This window comes from Nicotiana tabacum, chromosome 19 (genome assembly GCF_000715075.1).
Source record: "Nicotiana tabacum cultivar K326 chromosome 19, ASM71507v2, whole genome shotgun sequence".
Taxonomy (NCBI): Eukaryota; Viridiplantae; Streptophyta; class Magnoliopsida; order Solanales; family Solanaceae; genus Nicotiana; species Nicotiana tabacum.
The window spans coordinates 88596891-88622282 of NC_134098.1; the positions used below are offsets into that span (position 1 = coordinate 88596891).

At 36.7% G+C, this 25392-nt stretch overlaps 2 protein-coding genes across 4 annotated transcripts; both read left to right on the top strand.

Annotated features, from left to right (window-relative positions):
- The first annotated feature begins 2842 nt into the window (after positions 1 to 2842).
- Positions 2843 to 17005, top strand: LOC107793083 (phosphatidylinositol 3,4,5-trisphosphate 3-phosphatase and protein-tyrosine-phosphatase PTEN2A). Of its 3 annotated transcripts, XM_075238167.1 has the most exons (14): positions 2844 to 3005; positions 3564 to 3650; positions 4160 to 4673; positions 6649 to 6750; positions 6844 to 6900; positions 7080 to 7145; positions 12381 to 12557; positions 12657 to 12743; positions 12825 to 12889; positions 13677 to 13753; positions 14099 to 14145; positions 14530 to 14660; positions 15983 to 16052; positions 16193 to 17005. In XM_075238167.1, the coding sequence occupies exons 3-14, from the start codon at positions 4251 to 4253 to the stop codon at positions 16739 to 16741; spliced, it is 1851 nt and encodes a 616-aa protein (XP_075094268.1). In that variant the 5' UTR covers positions 2844 to 3005; positions 3564 to 3650; positions 4160 to 4250; the 3' UTR covers positions 16742 to 17005. The 3 variants fall into 3 exon arrangements, with proteins under 3 accessions (XP_075094267.1, XP_075094268.1, XP_075094269.1); XM_075238166.1 differs by lacking the exon at positions 3564 to 3650 and having other exon boundaries at positions 2843 to 3005; XM_075238168.1 differs by lacking the exon at positions 3564 to 3650 and having other exon boundaries at positions 2870 to 3043; positions 4114 to 4673.
- Positions 17006 to 19053: 2048 nt separating this feature from the next.
- LOC107793084 (16 kDa phloem protein 2) lies at positions 19054 to 22832 on the top strand. Its single transcript, XM_016615367.2, has 7 exons — positions 19054 to 19482; positions 19580 to 19684; positions 19792 to 19918; positions 19997 to 20068; positions 22043 to 22088; positions 22179 to 22461; positions 22554 to 22832. Exons 1-7 carry the CDS (start codon positions 19437 to 19439, stop codon positions 22589 to 22591), a joined length of 717 nt encoding a protein of 238 aa, XP_016470853.1. The 5' UTR covers positions 19054 to 19436; the 3' UTR covers positions 22592 to 22832.
- Positions 22833 to 25392: the final 2560 nt, after the last annotated feature.

Sequence of the window (25392 nt, forward strand, 5' to 3'; positions counted from 1 at the left end):
CATTGGGGTGAGGCGGCATAGTCGCCTTGTGTAAGTTCTTAGTACTGTGGTTATATATCCACCCGCATACATTGGGGTGAGGCGGCATGGCCGCTTGATTAGAGTTGTGGTATTGTACGTACACCTCCATATGCATACATCGGGTGAGGCGGCAGGGCCACTTTGTGTGAAGATGGTTACATAGGATCTCATCTTAAATCCTATAAATGTTGTTGATAGCTTTTAATAAGCTTTCTATGGTTGAGACAGTTATCTACATTATTCTATTGTCGCACTAGTTCATCATAATTATCTTGTATTTCTAAATTCTTAAATTGGTATTTAGTTTTCATACTAGTACTATTCGACGGTACTAACGTCCCTTTTGCCGGGGGCGCTGCATCTTTAAATGGATGCAGGTGGTTCCACAGCAGGAGACATTGATCAGTGATAGCAGTACACCTTCTTCCCAGCTGACTTGATGAGCCCCACTTCATTACGGGGTCATGAATCCTTTGTTCTTTGTGTATTTTGTTTGTGGTATAGCTGGGGCCTTGTTGCCAGCATTATCATTGTACTCTTCTTTATCTATAGAGGCTCTGTTGACATAGTGTGGGTTGTGTATTGGTGCTGGAAAAGACAAAATATGTTATATTGTGGTTGTATTACCTGTCCGTTGAGACTTTAAAAATGATGAAGCTATTGGAAATGAATTGGTATTGCAGACGTGATCACTTTATTGTTTGATTAACCTACAATTATTTAATCGTACCCAATATCCTTTCAACTATCGCCCTAGGGCCATAGGTGTCTAGTATCAAAGCACAATAAATAACTTGTCAATTACTATGATGATATCAGGTCAAAGGAAACTCTTACATCACATTCTTCAAGAGAATATCCTATTGACAATTTATGGTAATTCTAACCATTAGGAATTATCCAATGAATCGGTTCAATGATCATATCTCTATATGTATCATCTATTTATGTTATTTAGTTAATGAGATCAACTAATCTTTATCCCATAAAGACGATCACATAAATATTGATCTAACCGGATTACTAATGTCCAAATTAATAATCCTACGATCAAGAACAATATTTAGATTAATTGTAAGAGACTTTACTCTCATTATCATGATCTCCATCATGATGACAAGTCTCAAAATTTAATTAAGGACTTTATTAAATTAATCAAGCAATTAATAATAAATATGATAAACGAATATCAAATGCCATATATTTTTATAAATAACATTCACAAAAATATGTTCAAATCATCAAATATGAGATTGTATCTAGGACATATATAATATATCCCTAACAGCATGAGATTTGAGAAATGCATAGTGACAACTCTTTCTCTTTTCCAAAATTTGCACGATTTCTCCTGCAATTATGAATGAACACTCGTTAAAAAATGGAAAGTAACAAGAAAAATCTCCTCAACATAAAAGACAGGATGATTCTTGACAAGGTTTTTTCTTCAATATATAGATGATCAAGCAGTGAGCTAGCAAATGTGATTTAGAACCCAATTATGAGTATATGAAGTGCTTGTTTTATGGCACTTTACAAAAAAATCATTTTGCAGTAGCATAGTTTGTTTCGTATCTACTGATTTTTCTTTAAAAAGATAATGACTTAATAATGATGTTATGGCCTTGGTTTAGTAGACATTCAGCTTTGATGGGATATCTGTTTCGAAGTTTTTCTTTTTTCAATAACTATGGACACCATAGTCTTCCTTCGATCCATTCAACAAAATAGAAGTTTCAAATTTAATTTTCTTCTTTACCATGGAAGCTTTTCTTCTAAGGTTCATGGTCGCCGTGGAATTTGAATGAGTTTAGCTTTTACTGTTGGATTTTTGTTTTTTAACAGTGACACAAGAGTGGCATGTGTAGTCACCGTTAGATTTTAACCAAGTACCGTTAGTAAGACATGCTCCACACAAGGGACTAAAGATGCTTAGGTTAATATTTAAAGGATAAAAGTAGATCTCCTTTTCAAAGATAAGGGATAATTTTGGTTAAAATACGACTTTATAATTGTATTAAAATACGAACCTTTAAAATTCTCTATATTATCCCACGACCTCCTCTTATTCTACTATTATGTTGCATTTCTCAATTTCTTTCTATTTAAAATAACATATCCTTAGTGAAGACTTAACTAAAGAGGGACCGTTGCAGTTGGGTGCTAGGTGTTCCTCCGACTTAAATTAAGGGTTTTATATTCGAGCCTTGAAAATGAAATTATTTTTAATATTTAACCCAAAAAAAATACTTTACGTCTAAAATGAGAATCCTCAATGCGAATTAAGATTAACCTGACTCCCAAAAATAGACCAAAAAATAGGACTCAGGATTAATTGGCTCCCAAAAATGGGTATGAGTGAGAAACCCCAAAAAGAAAAAAAAAAGGAGAGACTTAAGTAGGAACTTTTGGGAACAAATGTTGCGTAGTAGATTTTAAGAGACGTTAGCTTATTTGGCCAAGTTTCTCCAAGTTTAAAAGTATTTTTTTTAAAATTTGAAGTGTTTGGCCAAGTTTTCAAGAAGAAAAAAAGTGATTATAAGGAGAAGCAGAAACAGTTTTGGAGAAGTAGAAAAAAATTGCTTCTTCCCATAAACTCTTTTTTTATAAGCACTTTTGAGAAAAATACACTTATAAGTATTTTTTAAAAGTTTGATCAAATACTAATTGCTGTTTAGAAATACTTTTTAAATTAATTAACCAAAAATAAACTGCTTCGCACCAAAATACTTTTCCGGGTCGGCCAAACGGGCTAATGATAGAGAAATAACAAAAAGTACAAGGCTCTGTGGATAAATATTGCAACTTCATCGGATTTTTCCAATCTGTCAGGAGTCTTATTTCATCTACACGACAGAGACGAGATTAAGACGAAGCAAAACAAGAACTTAGTAGAGACAATACGGCGTCGTAGAAGATCGCAGACCACCGTCACATACTCTGATACCAAGCTGTTCCTCTTCTCTTCGCCGTCGCATCTTCGAGTTAAGCATCAACACGTGCCTTATTTTATGTTTAATTAGTTAATCAGCACTTTCCAATTCGCTGAAGATTGGGGATCGGTGAATTAGTTTGTCCAAATCGGTGGATTAAAATTATATTTTACTCCACTGGTTTTGATTTTTTGCTAGTTGACTTAATTTAGTAGTTTTCTAGATCACTCTTTGTTTCTCTCTGTTAAAAAATATTATATATATATATATATATATATATATATATATATATATATATATATATATATATATATATATATATCGAGCCTCTAGTGTATAGTTCTGGTACAATTTGTAACATAATTTAGTAGTTTCCAGATCGCTGTTTGTTTCTATATGTGTGATTGAAATATATATTCGAGACTTTTGTAACGGAATGCTGGTTGACCATAGGGCTAGAGGCTCATTAGAAAGCTTTTAATTTCCAAAATCAACTTAGAACAAGATTAAGTTGAAAAAGCAGGACTGCAATATTTAAATTTGAATCGCCAAATATTCTGACTTAAAAGGTTCATACTACCTTATGCTCAAAAGATTTCGACAATGCAGGGGATAAATGAATAGCTTAAAAGTTAAGAAGGTCTATCAAGAAGTATGCATGCTAAGTAAACTTCTGTGAAGATAAACCATATGAAGGTAGAGTCATTTTGGAATTTTTTATTTCCTGGAAATGCTTGAGTATTGCAATCTTACTTCTGAACATAAAAAATAATTTAAGTCCTCGCAAAGTCACTGATTGTCCAAGTAACACATTTCTCTGTTCAGTAAAGAGGATTTTTGGAGTGAAATTTTGAGTCCTTATCATATAAGCGGACTTATTATTGCGTTAAGTTAATTGTAAGATTGTTGATGAGACTAACTCAATTTCCAACCTTAATCTCTATCATTGTAGATGTCCATCATGCTTGTATGAATAGGAGTCAATGCCACCAACTCACCAGCACATGAGCATGAGCACATGTATATGTACAAATATGCATAGATGTTTTGGTGTAGAGAGAAATCCCAGTGTGTTGTGATAGTTGGCTTGATTTTTGGAATGATTAATTGTATAATGAATATTGATATACTTTAAAATGTACATATGCATAAATGTTAGTATTATTTGATTTCAATGTGTATTAACATGGCTCTTTTTTTTGCAGCTTCCTTGAATCCTTTGTAAGCTGTGAGGTATTCCAGTCCATGCTTGCTGATTAATTCTATCATTGCACTGGAGAAATTAGGCCTGGTGTAATGGACTCAGGATCTGCTGATGTATCAGATTCACAACCTGTTACGGCATCAAATGCAGCAAGGTCTACTGCAGTGGATTCTGCACCAGGCCAGTCAACAGAGGAGGTGCCTTCAAAGCTCTCTACTTCAGGCATCTCCTCATGGGCCAAAAATTTAAAAATTCCACAACCGTTCACTGGGTCCCAAGATGAACAATCATCTGGAAATGCTGCCAAATCAACCTTTGCTCGTTTCACTGGTGGGTTTGGAATGCGTATGTCCCCTAAGTCTCCTACAGATGAAAATTCTGAAGGAACATCAACATCGCCATCCAGTTTTATTGGAACATTCACCAAAGGATTAGTTGACTCTTCGAAGAATGCAGTGAAGGCTGTGCAGGTTAAAGCGCGACATGTTGTATCCCAGAATAAGAGAAGATACCAGGTAAGCTTTTTATTTCTGTTAATGTTTCAAGTGTTCTTTTCTCATTCTTACTATTTTATTTAATTTTCATTTTAGGATCATCAACTAGTAAGACAGTTTTGCCTCTTCCTTATCCAAAAAAAAAGAGAGACTGTTTTTCCTCTTTTCTTTTTCATTGAACTTCCTCTCTTTGCAAGACCTCTGTCTGTAGGCTGTAGGTTAGAACACTTACCTAATATAGGATATTGCACATCTATGCAAGACGCATAATTAGGATCAAACTAACTGCATTCTTTTATGGCTCAGTGATGCCAACACATCATTCTTGGTCTCCAATTGTAGGAATCATGAATGTTTCTGTTATATGCCTTTGTGTGAACTATTGACTATGTGACGCAGAACTCCTTGCGGTGGATGATAGCCTGATAAGTAGTAAGAAATATTGGTACAATAAATTCAAATGGTCTGTACTATAAAAATAAATAAATAAATAAATAAATAAATAAATAAAATAAAAAATAATAATAATTCAGGTGGCACCGTATAAGAGCGGGGTGGTTGAAATGGAGGCTTGCTTATGGTATTTTGTGTTACAGAAATGTGCCACCTAAACTTAAGGGCAAGTTCTACAAAGCGGTAGTTAGACCGGCCATGTTGTATGAAGCCGAGTGTTGGCCAGTCAAGAAATCTCATGCTCAGACGATGAAAGTAGCAGAAATGAGGATGTTGCAATGGATGTGTGGGCATACTAGAAAATATAAGAGTGAATGAATATATTAGGGACAAAGTGGGTGTGGCTCTTGTGGAAGAGAAGTTGAGGGAATCGAGGCTGAGATGGTTTGGTCATGTGAAGAGGAGAGACGCTGATGCCCCAGTTAGGAGGTGCGAGAGGTTGCCCGTGGCGAGTCAGAGGAGGGGTAGAGGGAGGCCTAAGAAGAACTGGGGTGTGGTGACTAGGCAAGACATGGCTATGCTCCAACTTACCGAGGACATGACCCTCGATAGAAAGGTGTGAAGGTCGAAAATTAGGGTGGTGGGTTGATAGACAGTCTAGAGTTTGCCTTGTTACTAGTAGTAGTTGTACTAGTCGGGTACCTTCCTATTCCTAGTCCCTTGTTTCTATACGGTATGTCAGTATTAGCAGTAGGATTGGCACTATTCTTGTAGTTTCATATCCCTGGATCTCTGTCATTATTCGTTGTATTATTTGCTTACACTGTCTTATTACATTGTTGTTGCTATTGTTTCTCTATTGCTCCATTTTTTTTACGTTCTTGAGCCGAGAGTCTTTCGGAAACAGCATCTCTATTTTCATAAGTAGGGGTAATGTCTGCGTACACACTATCCTCCCCAAACCCTGGGTTGTTGTTGTGTTGTAATTCAGGTGGCAACCCAATGGGCATAATGGAATATGGTAATCACGGCCATTAAAGCTGGAAAAAAAAAACAATAGGGTATGTTATTAAAAGGACTTGCTTACCTTCCATGCGCATGGTACCATTGGATCCTCTTGGATAGAACTTTTCCTGTGGGAGCAGACCGCAGTAGTATATATCTTGGTCTCTGCGCTACATAGTATTATTAGCTTTCTTGATCATTTTGGCATTTGCGGGAATTCTTCTTGTGCACCTTAAAGCATCTTGCAGTTACGTTATTTAGATATTTTGCAGTTTTATCTTGGCAGATCTAAATTAAATAAATAAAATAATACCCTCTATAGTAGCTTAAGCTTTTAGATAAGATGGTCACATGATTCAATGTTGTATTAGAGTAGGCAAAGGACTTAGATTCGAGTCTCTACGCCGTACCCATGACTTCATGCTTGGCATATGTTAGGCCCGCATGTGACGGGACATGGTGAAGACCAAATAAAGATGTCCTCTCTCTAAGTGTTAAGTTCTTTGTTGAGTAGTCGCACAAATCAACACAGATGTTCATTCTTTTTTTGGAATATATTTCTACTTTATATATTAACATGGCAGTATCCTTTTACTAGGAAGGAGGATTTGATTTGGATTTGACCTACATAACAGAGAATATAATTGCCATGGGCTTCCCTGCTGGTGATATGAGCTCTGGCATTTTTGGCTATGTTGAGGTCAGGAAGCCTTATTCTTCAACTGCTTGAAGTCAAATAATTATCATGTTATGTGATTGTTCCTAGTTTGATTACATTAAATTTGATATCCAGGGGTTCTACAGAAACCACATGGAAGAAGTCATTAAATTCTTTGAAACTCATCATAAGGTAATAACTTCGAAATCTTTGTATTTTGCCGCAGTAGCTTCTTGATACTGCTTTTTAATAAAGTCTTACCTTATCAAAAAAACTTGTGCAGATCTCTGGAAATCCACTTGTCCTTTTATTTTATTGTTATATTTTTATATTTGAAATACTCCGTATTATCTATCACTTTGGTTTTGCAGGATAAATACAAAGTGTACAATCTTTGTTCTGAAAGATTGTATGATGCTTCTCTGTTTGAGGGAAAGGTGTGTCCCATTCTTTCATCAAGTTTCTTATTTTTCCTGTTTACTTTTCCTTACTTTCATTTGTATGTGCACGTAATAAACACATACCCTACTTTTGTTCTTCATGAATGTACAGTGAATATGTGAATAATGATTTACATTTACTACACTCCTTTGCATTCTAAGCAACCATTCTAAACAACACATTTCCAGTAGTTCAAGAAGTTCCAAAATGTTTCATATGTTAGTTTACAGCTATGTATATAGTGTAGTCTTGTCCCACATTGGAATAGGAGTAGTATGTCCTTGTATAGTATAGCTATAAATAAGGACCTCTTGTATTGTATTGAACATCCAATATAAATAACATATTTTCTCCCGTGCCTTCTCACATGGTATCAGAGCAATTGTGAGAGATTTATCGCTGTGCATAAATTCCAGCGATTCCGGGAAGAGAAATCAGTCAGCGGAAGTCTTTTTCCGGCGACTCTTTTTTAAGGCTGTTTTGCGTCTGCTTCGTCTCTGTCAGTGTTGTGCAAAATCCAACACTACCACAAGAGTCGTCACTGTCCGGCGACCAAACCCCAGTGAAAATCTCCGGCAGCAGCCTCCTCACGCGCCTCCGCGCGCCACCAGAAGCTCACGCGCGTGAGCTCACGCGCCTGCGCGTACGACCACTTCCGGCCATTTTTTGAAAAACTTCCTTCAGAACAATTGGGTCGTCTGGTAATTCCGATCCTACCCCTACTGTTTTCATTTCATTCCGACCACTTTGAGTTTTCCGGCAGCTACAGTACTATTCCGACAGCTACAGTAAGATTCCGGCAGCTACAATATTTCATTATTCTGTTTTTGTGTTTCCTTACTCTGTTTCAATGGATTACAGTTGATTCTTTCTCTTATTTGGTAATAATTTGCAACAATGTCTTTGGGATTTGATGCTTTTGGGTCTAGAAACATGAGTTCTGGAAGCTCTAGTGCTATTATTACCTCGGAACCTTTAATGGGAGGTTCAAACTACTTAGCTTGGGCTTCATCTGTCGAGTTGTGGTGTAGAGACCAAGGTGTTCAAGATCATCTAATCAAACAGTCTAGCGAAGGAGATGAAAAGGCAATAACACTTAGGGCAAAAATCGATGCTCAGTTATGTAGCATCTTGTGGCAATCTATTGATTCCAAGTTGATGCCCTTGTTTCGTCCATTCTAGACATGTTATTTGGTTTGGGCAAAGGCACGCACCTTATACACTAATGACATATCTCACTTCTATGGTGTGATATCGCGGATGACAAACTTAAAGAAGCAGGAATTAGATATGTCTACTTACTTGGGTCAAGTACAGGCAGTCATGGAGGAATTTGAGAAATTGATGCAAGTTTCTGCTAGTGTTGAAAAACAACAAGAGCAGCGACAGAAGATGTTTCTCGTTCTTACCCTCGCTGGACTTCCTAATGATCTTGATTCAGTACGCGACCAGATTTTGGGTAGTCCGACTGTCCCGACAGTTGATGAATTATTCTCTCGATTACTCAGTCTTGCTGCAGCACCAAGTCACCCAGTGATCTCATCACAGATACTTGATTCCTCTGTTCTTGCATCCCAGACAGTGGATGTTCGGGCATCTCAAACTATGGAGCATAGACGAGGAGGAAGTCGTTTTGGAAGACCTAGACCCAAGTGTTTTTATTGTCACAAACTTGGACACACTCGTGAAATGTGTTATTCCTTACATGGTCGTCCACCCAAAAATACTTACATTGCTCAGACCGAGACTACAGGTAACCATGGATTTTCTTTATCTAAAGAAGAATATAATGAGCTCCTTCAGCATCGAGCAAGTAAGCAGACATCTCCACAAGTAGCCTCAGTTGCTCAGACTGATACTTCTGTTACTGGTAATTCTTTTGTTTGTGTTTCCCAGTCTAGCACTCTTGGCCCATGGTCATGGACTCAGGCGCTTCTGATCACACTCCGGTAATATATCACTTTTGTCAAATATTGTATATTCACAGTCTCTTCCCACTGTTACTTTAGCCAATGGATGTCAAACTAAGGCAAAAGGAGTTGGACAAGCTAATCCCTTATGTCCCTGGCTGTCCTTTTAGTCTTGCATCTGTTAGTCGTTTGACTCGTGCCCTCCATTGTGGTATATATTTTATTGACGATTTTTTTATACCCTCCATTGTGCCCTCCTTTTATATTCGCATTTTTCGCAGTGATAATGCCTTAGAATATTTATCTTCTCAGTTTCAACAATTTATGACTTCTCAAGGAATTATTCATCAGACATCTTGTCCTTATACCCCTCGGCAAAATGGGGTTGCTGAGAGAAAGAATAGGCACCTTATTGAGACTGCTCGCACACTTCTAATTGAATCTCGTGTTCCGTTGCGTTTTTGGGGCGATGCAGTTCTCACAGCTTGGTATTTGATTAATCGGATGCCTTCATCTCCCATCAAGGATCAGATTCCGCATTCAGTATTGTTTCCTCAGTCACCCTTATACTCTCTTTCACCCCGTGTTTTTGGGAATACATGTTTTGTTCATAACTTAGCCCCTAGGAAAGATAAATTAGCCCCTCGTGCTCTCAAGTGTGTCTTCCTTGGTTATTCTCGTGTTCAGAAGGGATATCGTTGTTATTCTCCAAATCTTCGTAGGTACCTTATGTCAGCTGACGTCACATTTTTTTGAGTCTAAACCTTTCTTTACTTCTGCTGACCACCATGATATATCTGAGGTCTTACCTATACCGACCTTTGAGGAGTTTACTATAGCTCCTCCTCCACCTTCGACCATAGAGCTTTCATCCATACCAACCGTTGAGGAGTCTAGTGTTGTTCCTCCTAGTTCCCAGCCACAGGAACACCACTCTTGACTTATCATCGTCGTTCGCGCCCTACATCAGGCCCAACTGGTTCTCGTCCTGCCCCTGACCCTGCTCCAGCTGCGGACCCTGCTCCTAGTACACCGATTGCACTTCGGAAAGGTATACAGACCACACTTAACCGTAATCCTCATTATGTCGGTTTGAGTTATCATCGTCTGTCATCTCTCCATTATGCTTTTATATCTTCTTTGTCTTCGGTTTCCATCCCTAAGTCTACAGGTGAAGCGTTGTCTCATCCAGGATGGCGACAGGCTATGAGTGACGAGATGTCTGCTTTACATACAAGTGGTACTTGGGAGCTTGTTCCTCTTCCCTCAGGTAAATCTACTGTTGGTTGTTGTTGGGTTTATGCAGTCAAAGTTGGTCCCGATGGCCAGATTGATCGACTTAAGGCCCGTCTTGTTGCCAAAGGATATACTCAGATACTTGGGCTCGATTACAGTGATACCTTCTCTCCCGTGGCTTCAGTCTGCCTTTTTCTATCTATGGTTGCGGTTCGTCATTGGCCCCTCTATCAGCTGGACATTAAGAATGCCTTTCTTCACGGTGATCTTGAGGATGAGGTTTATATTGAGCAACCACCTGGTTTTGTTGCTCAGGGGGAGTCTCGTGGCCTTGTATGTTGCTTGCGTCGGTCACTTTATGGTCTAAAGGAGTCTCCTCGAGCCTGGTTTGGTAAGTTCAGCACGGTTATCCAGGAGTTTGGCATGACTCGTAGTGAAGCTGATCACTCTGTGTTTTATCGGCACTTTGCTTCAAATCTCTGTATTTATCTGGTAGTCTATGTTGATGATATTGTTATTACTGGCAATGATCAGGATGATATTACCAATCTGAAGCAGCATCTTTTCCAGTACTTCCAAACTAAGTATCTAGGCAGATTGAAGTACTTTCTAGGTATTGAGGTTGCCTAGTCTAGCTCAGGTATTGTTATTTTTAAAGAAAATACGCTTTAGACATTCTTGAGGAGACAGGGATGATAGGTTGCAAACCTGTTGACACTCCGATGGATCCGAATTCTAAACTTCTGCCAGGACAGGGGGAGCCGCTTAGCGATCCTGCAAGCTATAGGCGGTTGGTTGGAAAATTAAATTATCTCACAGTGACTAGACCCGACATTTCTTATCCTGTGAGTGTTGTAAGTCAGTTTATGAATTCTCCCTGTGATAGTCATTGGGATGCAGTTGTCCGCATTATTCGGTATACAAAATCGGCTCCAGGCAAAGGGTTACTGTTTGAGGATCGAGGTCATGAGCAGATCGTTGGATACTCAGATGATGATTGGGCAGGATCACCTTCTGATAGACGTTCTACGTCTGGATATTGTGTTTTAGTAGGAGGCAATTTGGTGTCCTGGAAGAGCAAGAAACAGAATGTAGTTGCTCGGTCTAGTGCAGAAGCAGAATATCGAGCAATGGCTATGGCAACATGTGAGCTAGTCTGGACCAAAAATTGCTCAAGGAGTTGAAATTTGGTGAAATCAGTCGGATGGAACTTGTGTGCGATAATCAAGCTGCCCTTCATATTGCATCAAATCCGGTGTTCCATGAGAGAACTAAACACATTGAGATTGATTTTCACTTCGTTAGAGAAAAGATACTTTCAGGAGAGATTGCTACAAAGTTTGTGAGGTCGAATGATCAACTTGCAGATATTTTCACCAAGTCTCTCACTGGTCCTCGTATTGGTTATATATGTAACAAGTTCGGTACATATGATTTGTATGCACCGGCTTGAGGGGGAGTGTTAGTTTACAGCTATGTATATAGTGTAGTCTTGTCCCACATTAGAATAGGAGTAGTATGTCCTTGTATAGTATAGCTATAAATAAGGACCTCTTGTATTGTATTGAACATCCAATATCAATAACATATTTTCTCCCGTGCCTTCTCACACTCTTTGCACAAAATGATATGAGTAACTTGAATTCTGCTTAAATTATTACACCTATTGGAATTTCCTTTCCGGCCTTTTTTTTTGGAGCTACTACTAGTATGACATGCAATTTTAATCTTATTTCCAATCAGATTGTGTGATATAGAGTAGGAGATAATTAAAGGAGTGTATGGTGGTGGTGAACTTAGATCGATAAGTCTATGTTTTTTTTAAAAATGAAGTGTAATGTATAAAATATGTATAGATATTGGGTAAGTGCTTAGTATTGAACTGGGAACTGTCAAAGTAGCCCCACCAAACTAAACCAGACTGAAATAGTCAACTTAGTTTTCAAATTTTTGGCTTTTCATGACTTAGAAATTTGTGACCCATTTGAGCAAACTAGAACTGATTAAACTGATCAAAATCCCACTCCTATATTTATATAGTGCTGACTGTGAAGTTTCTTGATTCTCTTTTCTTTTCTTGTACAGGTTGCTTGTTTTCCATTTGATGATCACAACTGCCCTCCTATTCAACTTATTATATCGTTTTGTCAAAGTGCATACTCATGGTTGAAGGAGGATATCGAAAATGTTGTGGTTGTGCATTGTAAGGCAGGAATGGCAAGAACTGGTTTGATGATCTCTAGTCTTCTTCTATACTTGAAAGTAGGGCTTTCATATTCTTTTGATTCAATAAATCGTAAGATTGTTATCGGGTCTTGTGTTCAGTGTTAAGACAGTTAAGTTTATATGGTCTTCTTGCAGTTCTTTCCTACGGCGGAGGAGTCTATGGATTACTACAACCAAAAGAGATGCGTAGACGGAAAAGGACTAGTTTTGCCGAGCCAGATTGTATGTTACATGTTACTCTTTTTTAATTCCCATGCGCCTCCAATTGAGTACTGACAAATGATCTGCCTTTTTTGCTAATAGAGATATGTCAAGTATTTCGAACGTATCTTAATGTACTTCAATGGAGAAAACCAGCCTGGCCGCAGGTACAACCCTTAATCCTTCTTGCATCAAATCAAGGCCGGCTACCGTTGTAACTAATAAGGCTTGTGTCGTAGGCCCCCAAATTTGGAAGGGGGGGAGGGGGGCTTTTTTTTTTAGAAATAATAGGTTTATAGATATTTAAATAAAATAAAATATAGTTATTTTAGTACAACAGTAGATTTTTTCATGTAAAAGGAAAGAAATTTTTTTAGACATGTAAATAAAGTAACTGTTTAACTTACTTAAAAATGGGTTGTATGAATAGTTTTTCTAACGTGTGAATTAGAATTGATTTGACAAGGTAAATAGTATAAGTAAAAGATACTATATACTCAATCAATTAAAAATGTTGATTCAATTTTTTTCAACTATTATTGCTTATAGAATAATGTTAACAATTCCTATAATAACTCAGTGGAAGAAGTTTTTCAAAATTAAAATTGATAAAATCTTAGTTATGATCAACAATGTATCAAGAAAGATTAAATGCTATACTATCAATTGAAAAGGAATTTTTGGAAGAAATCGATTTTGAACAACTTTGTATCTCAAAAAGCTAGAAGAATTGACTTCAAATACACACCCACACGCACACACACACGCGCACACACACACTTTGGCTTTTAAATTAGTCCTCATATTAAACTTTGGCTTTAGGCCACATATGTGCTTGAGCTGCCCCTGCGTCAAATGCACTTTTGGATTTTCACTCTGATATAATTGCAAGAGGAAAAATGTGGTCAAAGATAAAGGATCTAATTTTACTCCTTGTCAACTGCACTCTTACAGGTGCATGCTCAGAGGATTTCGCCTCCATAGGTGCCCTTATTGGATAAGACCTTCTATTACAGTATCTGATCATAATGGTAACTTGCATCCTTTTTCTAGATTATTATTTTAAGTTAAAATTATACTCCTGCAAAGAGATAGCTACATCCAATGTTAATTCAGTAGTTGCTATCATTTGCCTGATGTGATTTGAACGAGTTACTCTCGGCATTGAATAACCAGTACCCACTTGGAGTCTGAAAAGGCTGGCAGAATAAGTTCTGAGATGCCTACGAGTTACAAAGAAGTGTTGTGCAGAATTTTCCTAATATTGTGCTAACAGTTTTGGAGTTTTATCTGCAGTACCTTCTTTTGTTGCATTATAATCTCTGCTGTGCGTTTCCTTCATGATGGTTTCTCATTGGTGGTTCATTTATCTGCAGGTGTGCTCTTCTCAACAAAAAAACATCCAAGAACCAAGGATCTATCGGTAGGTTTAAGTAATGTGTTGTGTCATGTTACTGCCTACATATTTATAAACTACTACAGCATTGAGGTCCATACTAGTATTGGATTCTTAATGAGGGGTCGAAGCTGCTGTATTAATTTCTGATATCCCCGAGGTACTAGTGTAGCTTGTGTCTCTTGTTCACGTACATCTATATTCTTAAAGAGGTTAAAAAATAAGCCTTATACTTGTGTACCTCCTCATTTGCTGCTAACAAGCTGGTCCTAACAAGGGTATCAATATCTTTATAAATTGTTGAAGCTGCTCTTCGTCCAGCAATTAATACCTTTTAGCTGGTGCCTATAATTGTTCAAGCTCATCCTCTTTGTTTCTCTTTCTCATTATTATATTATGTGTTTCTCACAGCCTGAGGATTTTTGGTTCAGTGCACCAAAGAAAGGGGTTATGGTTTTTGCTCTTCCAGGTGAGCCTGGCCTTGCAGAGTTAGCTGGGGATTTCAAAATCCATTTTCATGACGGTCAAGGAGACTTTTATTGGTAAGCTTACCAATACTTAGAGCTTGAAGGAAAATTGCATGCTTTTATGGACCATTAAGTCAAATAATAATTCTTAAGGACCTTAAGTTCTGTAGTATCTTCTGGGCACTCCTACAACAACATCAACCCAGTAGTAATCCCACTAGTGGGGTCTGGGGAGGGTAGAGTGTACGCAGACCATACCCCTACCCGGGGTAGAGAGGCTGTTTCCGGGAGACCCTCGGCTCAGAGACAAAAGACTTCTGGGCACTCCCGATTCCTGTAAAAGGATATTATATTTCCGAATTTTCCCTTTCTAATCTTATGCATAATGGGCTATTGCTTGCAGCTCTTTTACAATTCTTTCGAACTACAAGTTTTATTTGCATAGGTGTGTGCAGTGGCTCCTGTATTCAAGGGGTGTCAAGTGACACCCCTTCGTCGGTACTTGACACCTCTTCGTTGGGAAATTTCCCTGTATAACTGGGTAAATTTTTTTTATGTATATATACTACATATTGACATCCCTTGGCTTTTTCGTTGGTTTACTTCTTTATATTTCAACCCCCTTAATGAAAAATCCTGGTTCTGCTGGTTCTGCCACACTAGGTGTGTGCTGAATATTGATAGTAAAGAGGTAGTTTTATTGCTGAATTCCACCCTTTGTGCCACCTTGGCATGCTTTTGCAGAAATCATTCTGTACAAATTTTACTGTATGATATCTTTTGCCTCTCAGTCCAGCTTACTATCTATGGTTTCATTGCTTTTCTTCGACTAGTAACAGTACCACCATAGTGGGACAGAACAAGTACTTCTTTGTTAAAAGAATGGTCATGAAATATAATAAGAACCATTCAAGCAAAATACTATTAACATGACGCTGGATAAGTCGAGTGTATATTGTCTATGTTAACAAATTAGGGCTTATTAAATTACAAATTTTCGAGTTATATATTTGTGACTCTGACAACCAATATTAGTTAGAATCCCAAATTTGCCTTTTACATATATTGGTGTTTATATGCAGCTTTAAGTAGTAAAATTAACTTAAAAGTTTTAAGTAGAAAAAAATTAATTTGAAATAAGAACTTGGAGAAAATTTGTGTTTATAAGAGTGAGGACTCTTTGGAATAAGGGTTTGGGAAGTTATATTTTGCCATCACTCATCAACAAAGGCTTCATATTGTACTTGACATTGGGAAGAAAAGGATGAACTGGGATTTGTCAGTACATTTATGTGAAACCTCTCTGTTTGATTTACTAGTTTTCATCCCCACTGCTTAGCAAGACACAGGGGCTTGCCTCCTAGGTTGGAACTCATATCCCTCTCGTGATCTTTCAGTTGGCTGAATACAACAATGATAGAGAACAGGAAAGTTCTAACCACAGGCGACCTTGATGGTTTTGACAAGGTAACTTCTTTAGTCAATTCAGTGGATTTTGCCAATATTACTGATTTCAGTAATATTGGAATTCAGAGCACTTCTTCCATCTCTCTATTATATAATGTCTTCATTGCGTGACTGTGTGATATGCTGGCCTTATTGTGCAGAGAAAATTACCATCACCTGGTTTTCAAGTGGAAGTAGTCCTTGTGGACTATGATGCTGCCTTCCCTGCTCGACCCCAATCAGAAACTGCCACCAAAGAATCAGCTGACAGTTCAAGTGCTAATCCTGCCCCTGGATCCAATCCTACCTCAGGCGGTGAGCCTGCTGCCAGAAGTAACACGAACCAACACCCTGGGAACAGTGACAAGGATGACGTGTTCTCAGACAATGAATCTGAGGAAACTGGAATGTCAAAGACTAGACAAACTAAAGCTGCTTCTGAAGCTAGTGCTCCTGCAGATGCAAAACCCCTTGGGTCCAAGAACAATAATGATTCAGATAAATTATCAAGCTTGACACATAAGACAGAGCAAGTCTCGTTGGGAGGCACAAGCTCTATACACAGCGAGCCTAAAAGAGATGGCTCAGTTGGAGCTACATCTGGTGTTGAGGTTTCCAATCCAGTTGGAGGAGTGAGTGATTTCAAGGTAGTTGCAGCTGATGCATCTGTTTTCTCATTTGGTGATGAAGAGGATTATGAAAGTGAATAAAAAGGTCTGATGGGCAAATTCATCAAGATGTACATAATAGCTTGTGGGTGCTAGGATCTAGCTTGTTGGATTCTGTTCATTTCATTTATTTTACTAGCATTTTACTTGTTCATGGTTTGCATTTGATTATCAGTTTGATAAAGCTATGCTGGATGTGAAGTTGTGTTTAATTTGCAATAACGTTATGAAATTTGTAATAGAACTATCAAATGTACTTTACACTGTTTTCCATGACTCATGAAAAACTGGCTCCCTTTCCTACAAGGCTGTTGGTATCTGGAGTGCCAAAATATTGATGCGGCTGAACTGGCAAAGATAGTGCTTTAATTAGTGTATTCTTGTAGGAAAGAAAAAGTGAGCCCAAATAAGCATATGATATACAGCTCAGAAATATGATTAGCAAGCAGCATGTATCATTTTAGTATACATGTATCTTAAAAGCATTTGTCGATAATTCATTATCAAAAATCAAAATATACTGTCCATACTTTTCTACCCCGACTAACCTATAAATTGATTTTAAATAGTTCCCTTGTTTAAATTATGCTCTTTCAATTCTAAGGGTGTTTGGTATGAAAGGAAAATATTTTTCAATTTTTTCATGTTTGGTTGGCTTAAATGTTTTGGAATATATTTTTCTCATGAACTCATTTTCCTCCAAGTGGAGGAAAAATATTTTCCCTATCAATGGGAAAACATTTTCCAAAACTCTTCTTCAACCTTTTCTATCCTATTCAGCTATTCTCCATCTCCACCAATCTCCCCCCCTCCCCCCCCCCCCACACACACACACTCCTCACCACCCTCACCCCCCACCCACCCACCCCTCCCCCAACCCTGTCCTACTCTCACCCTAAATAGAAATATTATTAAGAGTACTTTTTTTTACGTTGTAGATAGAGTACTTTCTTTTTTATTTCAACAAAATTAGTATTTTCTTTTCATGAGGTAAAAAAGGTATTTTCTTTCATTCTAACAAAAAAAGTACTTTCTTTTTATGATATAAAAAAAGTATTTTCTTTCATTTCAAAAATAAATATAGTAAAAAATATTTTTGTATTTCAACAAAATGAGTATTTTCTTTTCATGATGTAGAAAAAAGTATTTTCTTTCATTTTAATAAAATGAGTACTTTTTTTCATGTTGTAGAAAGAGTACTTTCTTTTTCAACCAAAAAACAAAGGTATTTTCTTTTTAGTTATGTAGCACAAATTTCAATGTTGTTTTTGCGTGAAAAAATAAAGCAGCACAGTAGTCCATTTGGGTTTGAGTGAATTTTTAAAAGAATAATCACATTCTTAAAGAAAATAAAGTCTTGAAAACATTGGGTGGGTGGGGTGGGGGGAGCGAGAGGGGAGGGGAGCACAGAAAACATGGGGATTTGGGGGAAGGGGGTAAGGAAAGTAGCATAAAAAATTATTTTTCTAAAAATTATTTTTTACTCTCTAAACAAACACTAGAAAATATTTTCCGGAAATAGTTTTTCACTCACCAACCAAACAAGGGAAAATAAGTGATAAAACCACTCATTTTCAAGAAAAATATTTTCCTTCGTACCAAACACACCCTAAATTAAAATTATATACCCAAAGTCATTTCTCACAAGATTTGCAGGTAATCAAAAGGCCTGCCACAACCAGAACCAATCCAAACTTCACGAAGAAATTTACGAAAAGCAATTATTTTGTTTCATGTAGTTAACGCCTTATTAATTTATTTTCCGGAAAAGAAAAGTTCCTGCGAAAAATTAAAATATTTTTCTCAAGGCAATGGTTCTAATCAAATATCTTGAAACTCTGAGGTAATTACGAATTAATGAGCTCGCATATTGGTGAGAATATAGGGAGGGAAAATCATTCTACCTCAAGCTACCCTATGATAAAGTAACATGTACAATGCTGTTTTGTACAGTTCCATTCAATTTCAACTTTATAGTTATTAATTACATATTACATATATGATAGAACGACCTTAGTCTTCTTATAATGATGCAGACCTTTCTTCTTAATTAATCTTGGTGGAATGACCTGAGTCTTTATTTATTTATTTTAAAGATGAGGATATATGCCTTCTCCATCATATTATTTGATGGAACATTATTAGACCAATATTATCATTTACCAAGAGAAATACAAAATACTCCATCCAAATAGATCAGATAAAATTGGAATGATATGCAAAATATTACTCCAATATTGACTCTATAAATCGAGAAATGATCTAAATTTAAACTTAATCAATGTTGGCAATTTGTTTCAAAATTGCTAGCTACTAGTATAAAGTATTTACCAAAATAATTGATGAATTTCCTTGTAATTTAAAAGGCGTATATCTCAATTAATTCAGTCACGCGGATAGACAAACAAACTGATAAAACTGCACACGCTTTTCTGTTCCTTGGCCGTGTTTGCTCATCGACGACGAAACCGCAACCCGCCAGTCTCCGCCGCCTTAAATCCACGGCAGAAAGTCTATATATACGTAGCGTAGGGGGTATTTCCCAATTAACTTGTGTCAATATCAGTAGTAAAGAACAAACCCTTCAAATTTTCCATTTTCCCGTTACTTATAGTTCCCTGTCATTTTCAACCCGTTTCTTCTCAATATTTTTCCTGTTTATCCCTATAAAGAAATTCTATCATTTTTTCTGATTGGAAAATTCCTAAATAGTGATAATTATAATCTTCATTCTTCCATGTCGATGATATCTGGCATCCAAGGCCAACTTCTAGAGGTTACGGGTATGAAAAGTTTCATGAATTTATGATAAAAGAGAATTACCCTTATATTGATTTTTGATTAATTAATTTGGTTCGGAATTTGAAATTATTTTTGCAGTGGTTTCATGCAACAAATTGAAGGACACAGAATGGATATCAAGGCAAGATCCCTATGTTTGTCTTGAATATGGTAGCATCAAATTTCGTACTCGTACTTGCACAGGTTAATATTTTTTTTTAATTATATCTTGTAATTGTTTGTTCTTTTGTATTGTAATTTGTGAAAGTTTACTCCTTTTGTTATTGATTTGTTCTGGAATTAATTTGTAGATGGTGGGAAAAACCCTACATTTCAAGAGAAATTCGTGTTTACGCTCATTGAAGGGTTGAGAGAGATTAATGTTGTGGTTTGGAATAGCAATACCCTTTCCTATGACGATTTTATAGGGAGCGGAAAGTAATTTTCTCAAATTTGTTTAAATGTTTGTTTCACGGAGAGTAGAGTACTAATATTTGTTGAATTTCCTAATTATAGGATTCAACTACATAAAGTTCTCTCACAAGGATATGATGATACTGCTTGGCCAATCCAGACCAAGACCGGCAGGTAAATTTATCAGCACTAATTTTTCCTATTTGCTCTAGTGACAATGTGTGTTTCTCTTTTTGTTAAGTTTGTATATTAATGATTGGTTTTGTTGACGAACTCAAGCTTTTGTAACCTTAGGATCACTGTTAAATCTCTTCATTTTGTCACCTAAACTACTACTAGTAAAGATTGAATAACTACTTTGATTTCTTCTTGCTGCTTTGCCATTCATAAATATTTGAACTCAAAGTTACCTTTTTCTTTATTACGTTAAATTAGTATTCTTGTACATCCCACTTTGATAAAACTTAGTGTTATCTCCTACTATTATATTCTATGAACTCTTTTATACTAATGAGATTGGTTTCTCCTAACATAACAAAGTACAAATCTATTGTTAAGAACACCTATTCTGAAAGAGCTGCATCGCTTAAAGCAGAAGAGATTTAAAAACAATGAAAATCTGGTACAAATCCCCCCTGCATTACTGTGATCAAAGGCAAGTATCATAAAGTTATTGAGAAATCTGAAGGGTCTAGGACCCTGCTGTAATTGCATTTGAACCATATAGGAGAATATCTTGTTAGTCCAACGCCAGGAAAATAATAACTTAACTAAAGACTTACAGAAAGTCATTCCATCAATTTTTCTGTTTGCCTACTTCAGATCATTAACCTACTGATTGTAATAAACATTGTCACTTGTGCCAAAGTCAAAGGATATAAGGGCCAAGGGGCGGTAACGTACTGTTTTGCTTTTTAAAGGCCTGCGAGCTGGGAGTGGGTTAAGTTAGTTGATATTCATATCCGGTCCTTTATTAATAGTGATATCCTTCTATGTTCTTCTGTTTCTATTTCTGAATGTACTTTATTTGTTGGTATGGAAGATGTATGATCAACCTCTTTAAAAGACTATGAGATGGTCTTTTGAGTCCATGAATCAGGGTTTTGACTGATCCATCTCATTTCTTTCACTTTATATCTTGCGAAGTATTTGACTAGCTGTTTGCTGCAGTTTAGAACCTTGCTTATATTTGTTTCATGTTAGTGATAAGCTTGTATTATTTCTGGTTTTTACCTACTTGGGCTAAGGGCCTAGAGTGTTTGTAAAATTTAGCATTTTATAGTGTAATCTTTTGCTGAAAATTATTTAGAACTAGTGCCATTGCTAGAACTTTTTCTTCCTACTAGGTCATGAATTAGTCATTTTCACAAGGAGTTAATCTATCCCTTTAGACGTGCATTCTGTGTGGGCAAAGACCAATGACAGACATGATAGTTTATCTTGCGGGACTTTTTGGATAAGCCAATTCAACCAGATGGATAAACTTTTTGGTGATCCTTGGCATAGAACTGGTAATAGAAGTCGGTTGTTTACGGTGCCAGCTCTTGACAGATTCTTGAAGGTGAAAAGCTGGGTTTCAATTTTCTGGAGTATATGATTCCGTATAACTGATAGAAGAGAGCTATTTTTTTTGGATAATCTGTATCTTTCCTGATGTGGAGTCAAAAATATTCCCCTGGGGAGTGCGTGTCTTTTATGTGAGGAAAGTAGTAAACGCAAAAACATCAGCATGCTTTTTTTATCTATTGTATGAAGAACTAAAAGCAGACAAAGAGAGTTTCACCCATAGGCATCTGCCTCTTTTCCTAGATGAATTGCGCTCTTATTTTTTTCTCACTGTAACCTTGGGGGCACCCTTGCTGTCTCACTTTTTCTAGTTTCAGATTTGTGACCCTTACTTTAGCAATCAAGGTACCTGCAATTAGACCTGAAATTTTATCTCCGACTATGAATCTGTGTGTCATATGGAACTCGAGGACACCATTGTGATTAAAAGGAACCTTCATATAGAACTCTGTAACTATCTAAATAAGCAATCAATTCAATTTTGAGATTCTGTAAATCTATCTCGTCAAATTGAGTGGATGTTCGGTGGTCATTTTGTATTGGCTCTTGGAGCTGTAATTATTGTAGTCTCATTACTTGCAGGCATGCTGGAGAAGTTCGACTGATAATGCACTATGCTAATGCCAATGTAAGTAGTACTGTGATCTGCGGAACTCTCAAGAGACCCATAGTCATCTTTCTAATATATTTTTGACATGCTTGCTCTTTAAATTCCCAGAAGCCAGCAACAGGTTATGCTCCATCAGCTCCACCATACGCAGCACCCCAACCTCAAGCACCTATGTACTCCGTGCCTCCACCACATTTAGCTTCTTATCCACCAGCAGCGGCTTATCAAACACCATCTCCATACCCTTCCTACCCGCCTCATTCAGTTGCATATCCACCAACCCCATATCCTCCTCCTCAAACGACTGCTTATCCTCCAGCTTATCCACCACCTTCGGCATATCCTCCCGTATCCTATCCACCACCATCGCAGGACTACTCTTATCCTCCAGGTGACTGCTTGACAGTTAATTTTTTCCCTTTTCCCTCTTTCCTAGTTTCTCTATAAAAGCTGATTGTATCTTTTAATTTTCTTATCGATCAGGTCCATACCAGGGAACATATCCTCCTCGACCTTACTGAGGCCACATTCCGACAAGCTTTGGTGAAGAATGTGCATAGTTGCTTGTGGGGAGAAAAACAATAAGATATGAAATGTGCATATAGGTTTTTACTGAAAACATTTCGCTTAGGCATTTGTATTTTTGTCTAACATCGAAAATTCAAGGCTTGGATAACTTGTTTGTGGTAATTCTGTCGGACAGTAACCGATCTTGTAGTTTACTGGGTTCAATCATGAATGGTAGAAGATATTCAACATTCAGCGACCTCTATAGCATGTATACAAACAATATGTGCCCAGTGGGTATTTGTTCTTTGCCATCTCAGTTTCTGTTTGCTTCAACTAGCATTCTATTAAGAAGGGAGCATCACCACATATATGCGAAATATCAACTTTGGGGGAAAATAAAAACAGCGTTCCAAATAATAGCATGTTCGGTCAATCTCCTAAAATCAGTTTATTTTGAGAAGTGTTTTTTTCCAAAAGCGCTTTCCTCAAAATTACTTTTGGTGCGAATCAATTTGTGTTTGGCTAATTAATTTGAAAAATACTTCTAAGCAATGTAAAAAAATGCTTCTTAAGTGTATTTTTCTCAAAAGTGCTTTCAGAGAAAAAATATTTTTTTCTGCTTTTCCAAATTTAAAAGTTTGGCTAAACACTTAAACTTTAAAAACAAAAGTACTTTTTCTTAGAAAAACTTGGCCAACCATGCTATGCTTATAAGTTTGGGATGGCTGTATGAATCTTTGTTGTTGCCCCCATTTAAATGCAAATCACTTACTAAAGATATTATCAATGCTTGCATGTTTTCTTTCTCAGAACAATTTATGATGATGATAGTCGCGTCAAATCATGTTGAAATTTGCAATAATCCGATGAATAGACATATGAACTAGAAAAATCAAATGGTCGTTTTGACCATGTTAAACCACTATCAATTGGCCATGTTAAACCAATTGGCCGTTTGGTTAGCAGGAAGAGATAGACAAAGATAGGTTTGCGATATCTTATGGGATTAGTTGTCCTACCTTGTATCATTTTAATTCAAACTGATTTTCCGGACTAATTAATAATCATAATTAAATGTAAGATAAAATAATATGGCATTTTTTCCGAATTTGTTATCCCTATTTTTCCAACCAAACGACCCCTAAAACTTTAAAGTCTATCTTCTCGGGAGAGATTCAACATTTCACTGTGTAAAGTGCTGAGATGGCTTTCGGTGTTCCACTATCATTGCCCTTTCAAGTGAGTTGTGTCCCATTACACCAAATATATTGGATTCAAAAGTCTTGAGTAGTCAACCTCAGATGGTGCTTACTATTTTTCGTAGTTAGTAAAAAGCATACCCCCTTCTGACTTTTGTCAAATTCTCATGTGTGCTCGTGACTTTCGTTAGTATTTCCTTCAGTTTTACTTGCTGAGGGATGAGTTAAATGAGAATCCATTTTGATATAGCCTAGAAAAACTTACATTTTAACTACATATGATAACATGGCAGATGCATCAAGAAATTGAAACGCCAAATAAATATTACAAGTAATACCCATTAAGCCTTTTGTATCCTTAATTTCTAACTCTTATGGAAACGGATTGAGTTAGTAGTGCCTAGAAAATGGTACTAAATTCATCAAAGAGGGATGATGATTGCTCTAATTTAAAGTTTCTTGGTGTAATTCACTTGAAATTTTTGTAGGTTTATGAAATTCAAAAGATTATGTTAGCGTCTGTTAAATCCACTTGAGTGCATATACGCTGGTGGGAAAGAAACAAATCAAAAGATTTGATGTGCGTTAAAATTAATATATACCAATTTAAGTTATACACGTTAACCTATTATAATATGTGACTTACCATAAAAATTTACGTGTAATTTGCTTATAAATGTATTAATTGTGTAAGTATCTATCATACCGCCAATGTATCAAAATTAAACTCTTTGTGACTAAATTACTCATTGGTAAGTCAGGAGCATGATAAATCAGGTTCAACAGGGAGCCATAGAGATTTGGAAGGTAAAAGAAATGATGGAATGAATTTGGCATAGGCGATTTGGTACGGTATTTTGGAGTGAAATGAAGCAACAACCCCTCCGAAAAAGGGACCTATTTTGACTTTAGAAAAATAATGATGCAATAAGATGGGTCTTTTTTGTGTTGATATGTTAGTGATTGCCAGGCATTATCACTATTTCATCTAAAACTTAATGATGGCATTATAACCTTAATTAACACTATAAAACAGCTGTATAACTAACTCTGTCTCTCTTTTTTACTTTCTTAGTTGGTTTAGGCTGGCCATTACCTCAAGAATGACCCCATTATCCTACTCTTCCGGTACATATCCAGGATTTCAAGAGGATGTGTACACTGTTGTGAAAAAAGTGTATCTAGAATTTGTATTTGACATGGTTTAACTTTAATCTCTTACCATGAATACACTTACACTTTTGAAATTATAGGTTCAAAATTATATTTTTTTTGAAATTTTAATAATTTTCACATATATATCTATATTCTGTGCCGAAATCAAGATCATTCAAAGTGGGATTTTAACCGCCAATTTTAATTGTAGAGGTGCACCCAATAATAATTGCACTATAAGAGTCTTTGAGCATGGGTTTACGCACATGAAAATTTAACTAATAGCCCCCTAATCCATTCTTTAACCATGAAAATTTTCTGTGCAATAGTTGCAACGAGAATCATGTCCAAAAAGAAACATAAAGTTAGAGCAATAAGAAAGTCTACCCTAGAAGGAGAGTAGAACAAGGAAATGTAATTCCATTAATTATCACTAGAGTATTATTTACCAATTTTTT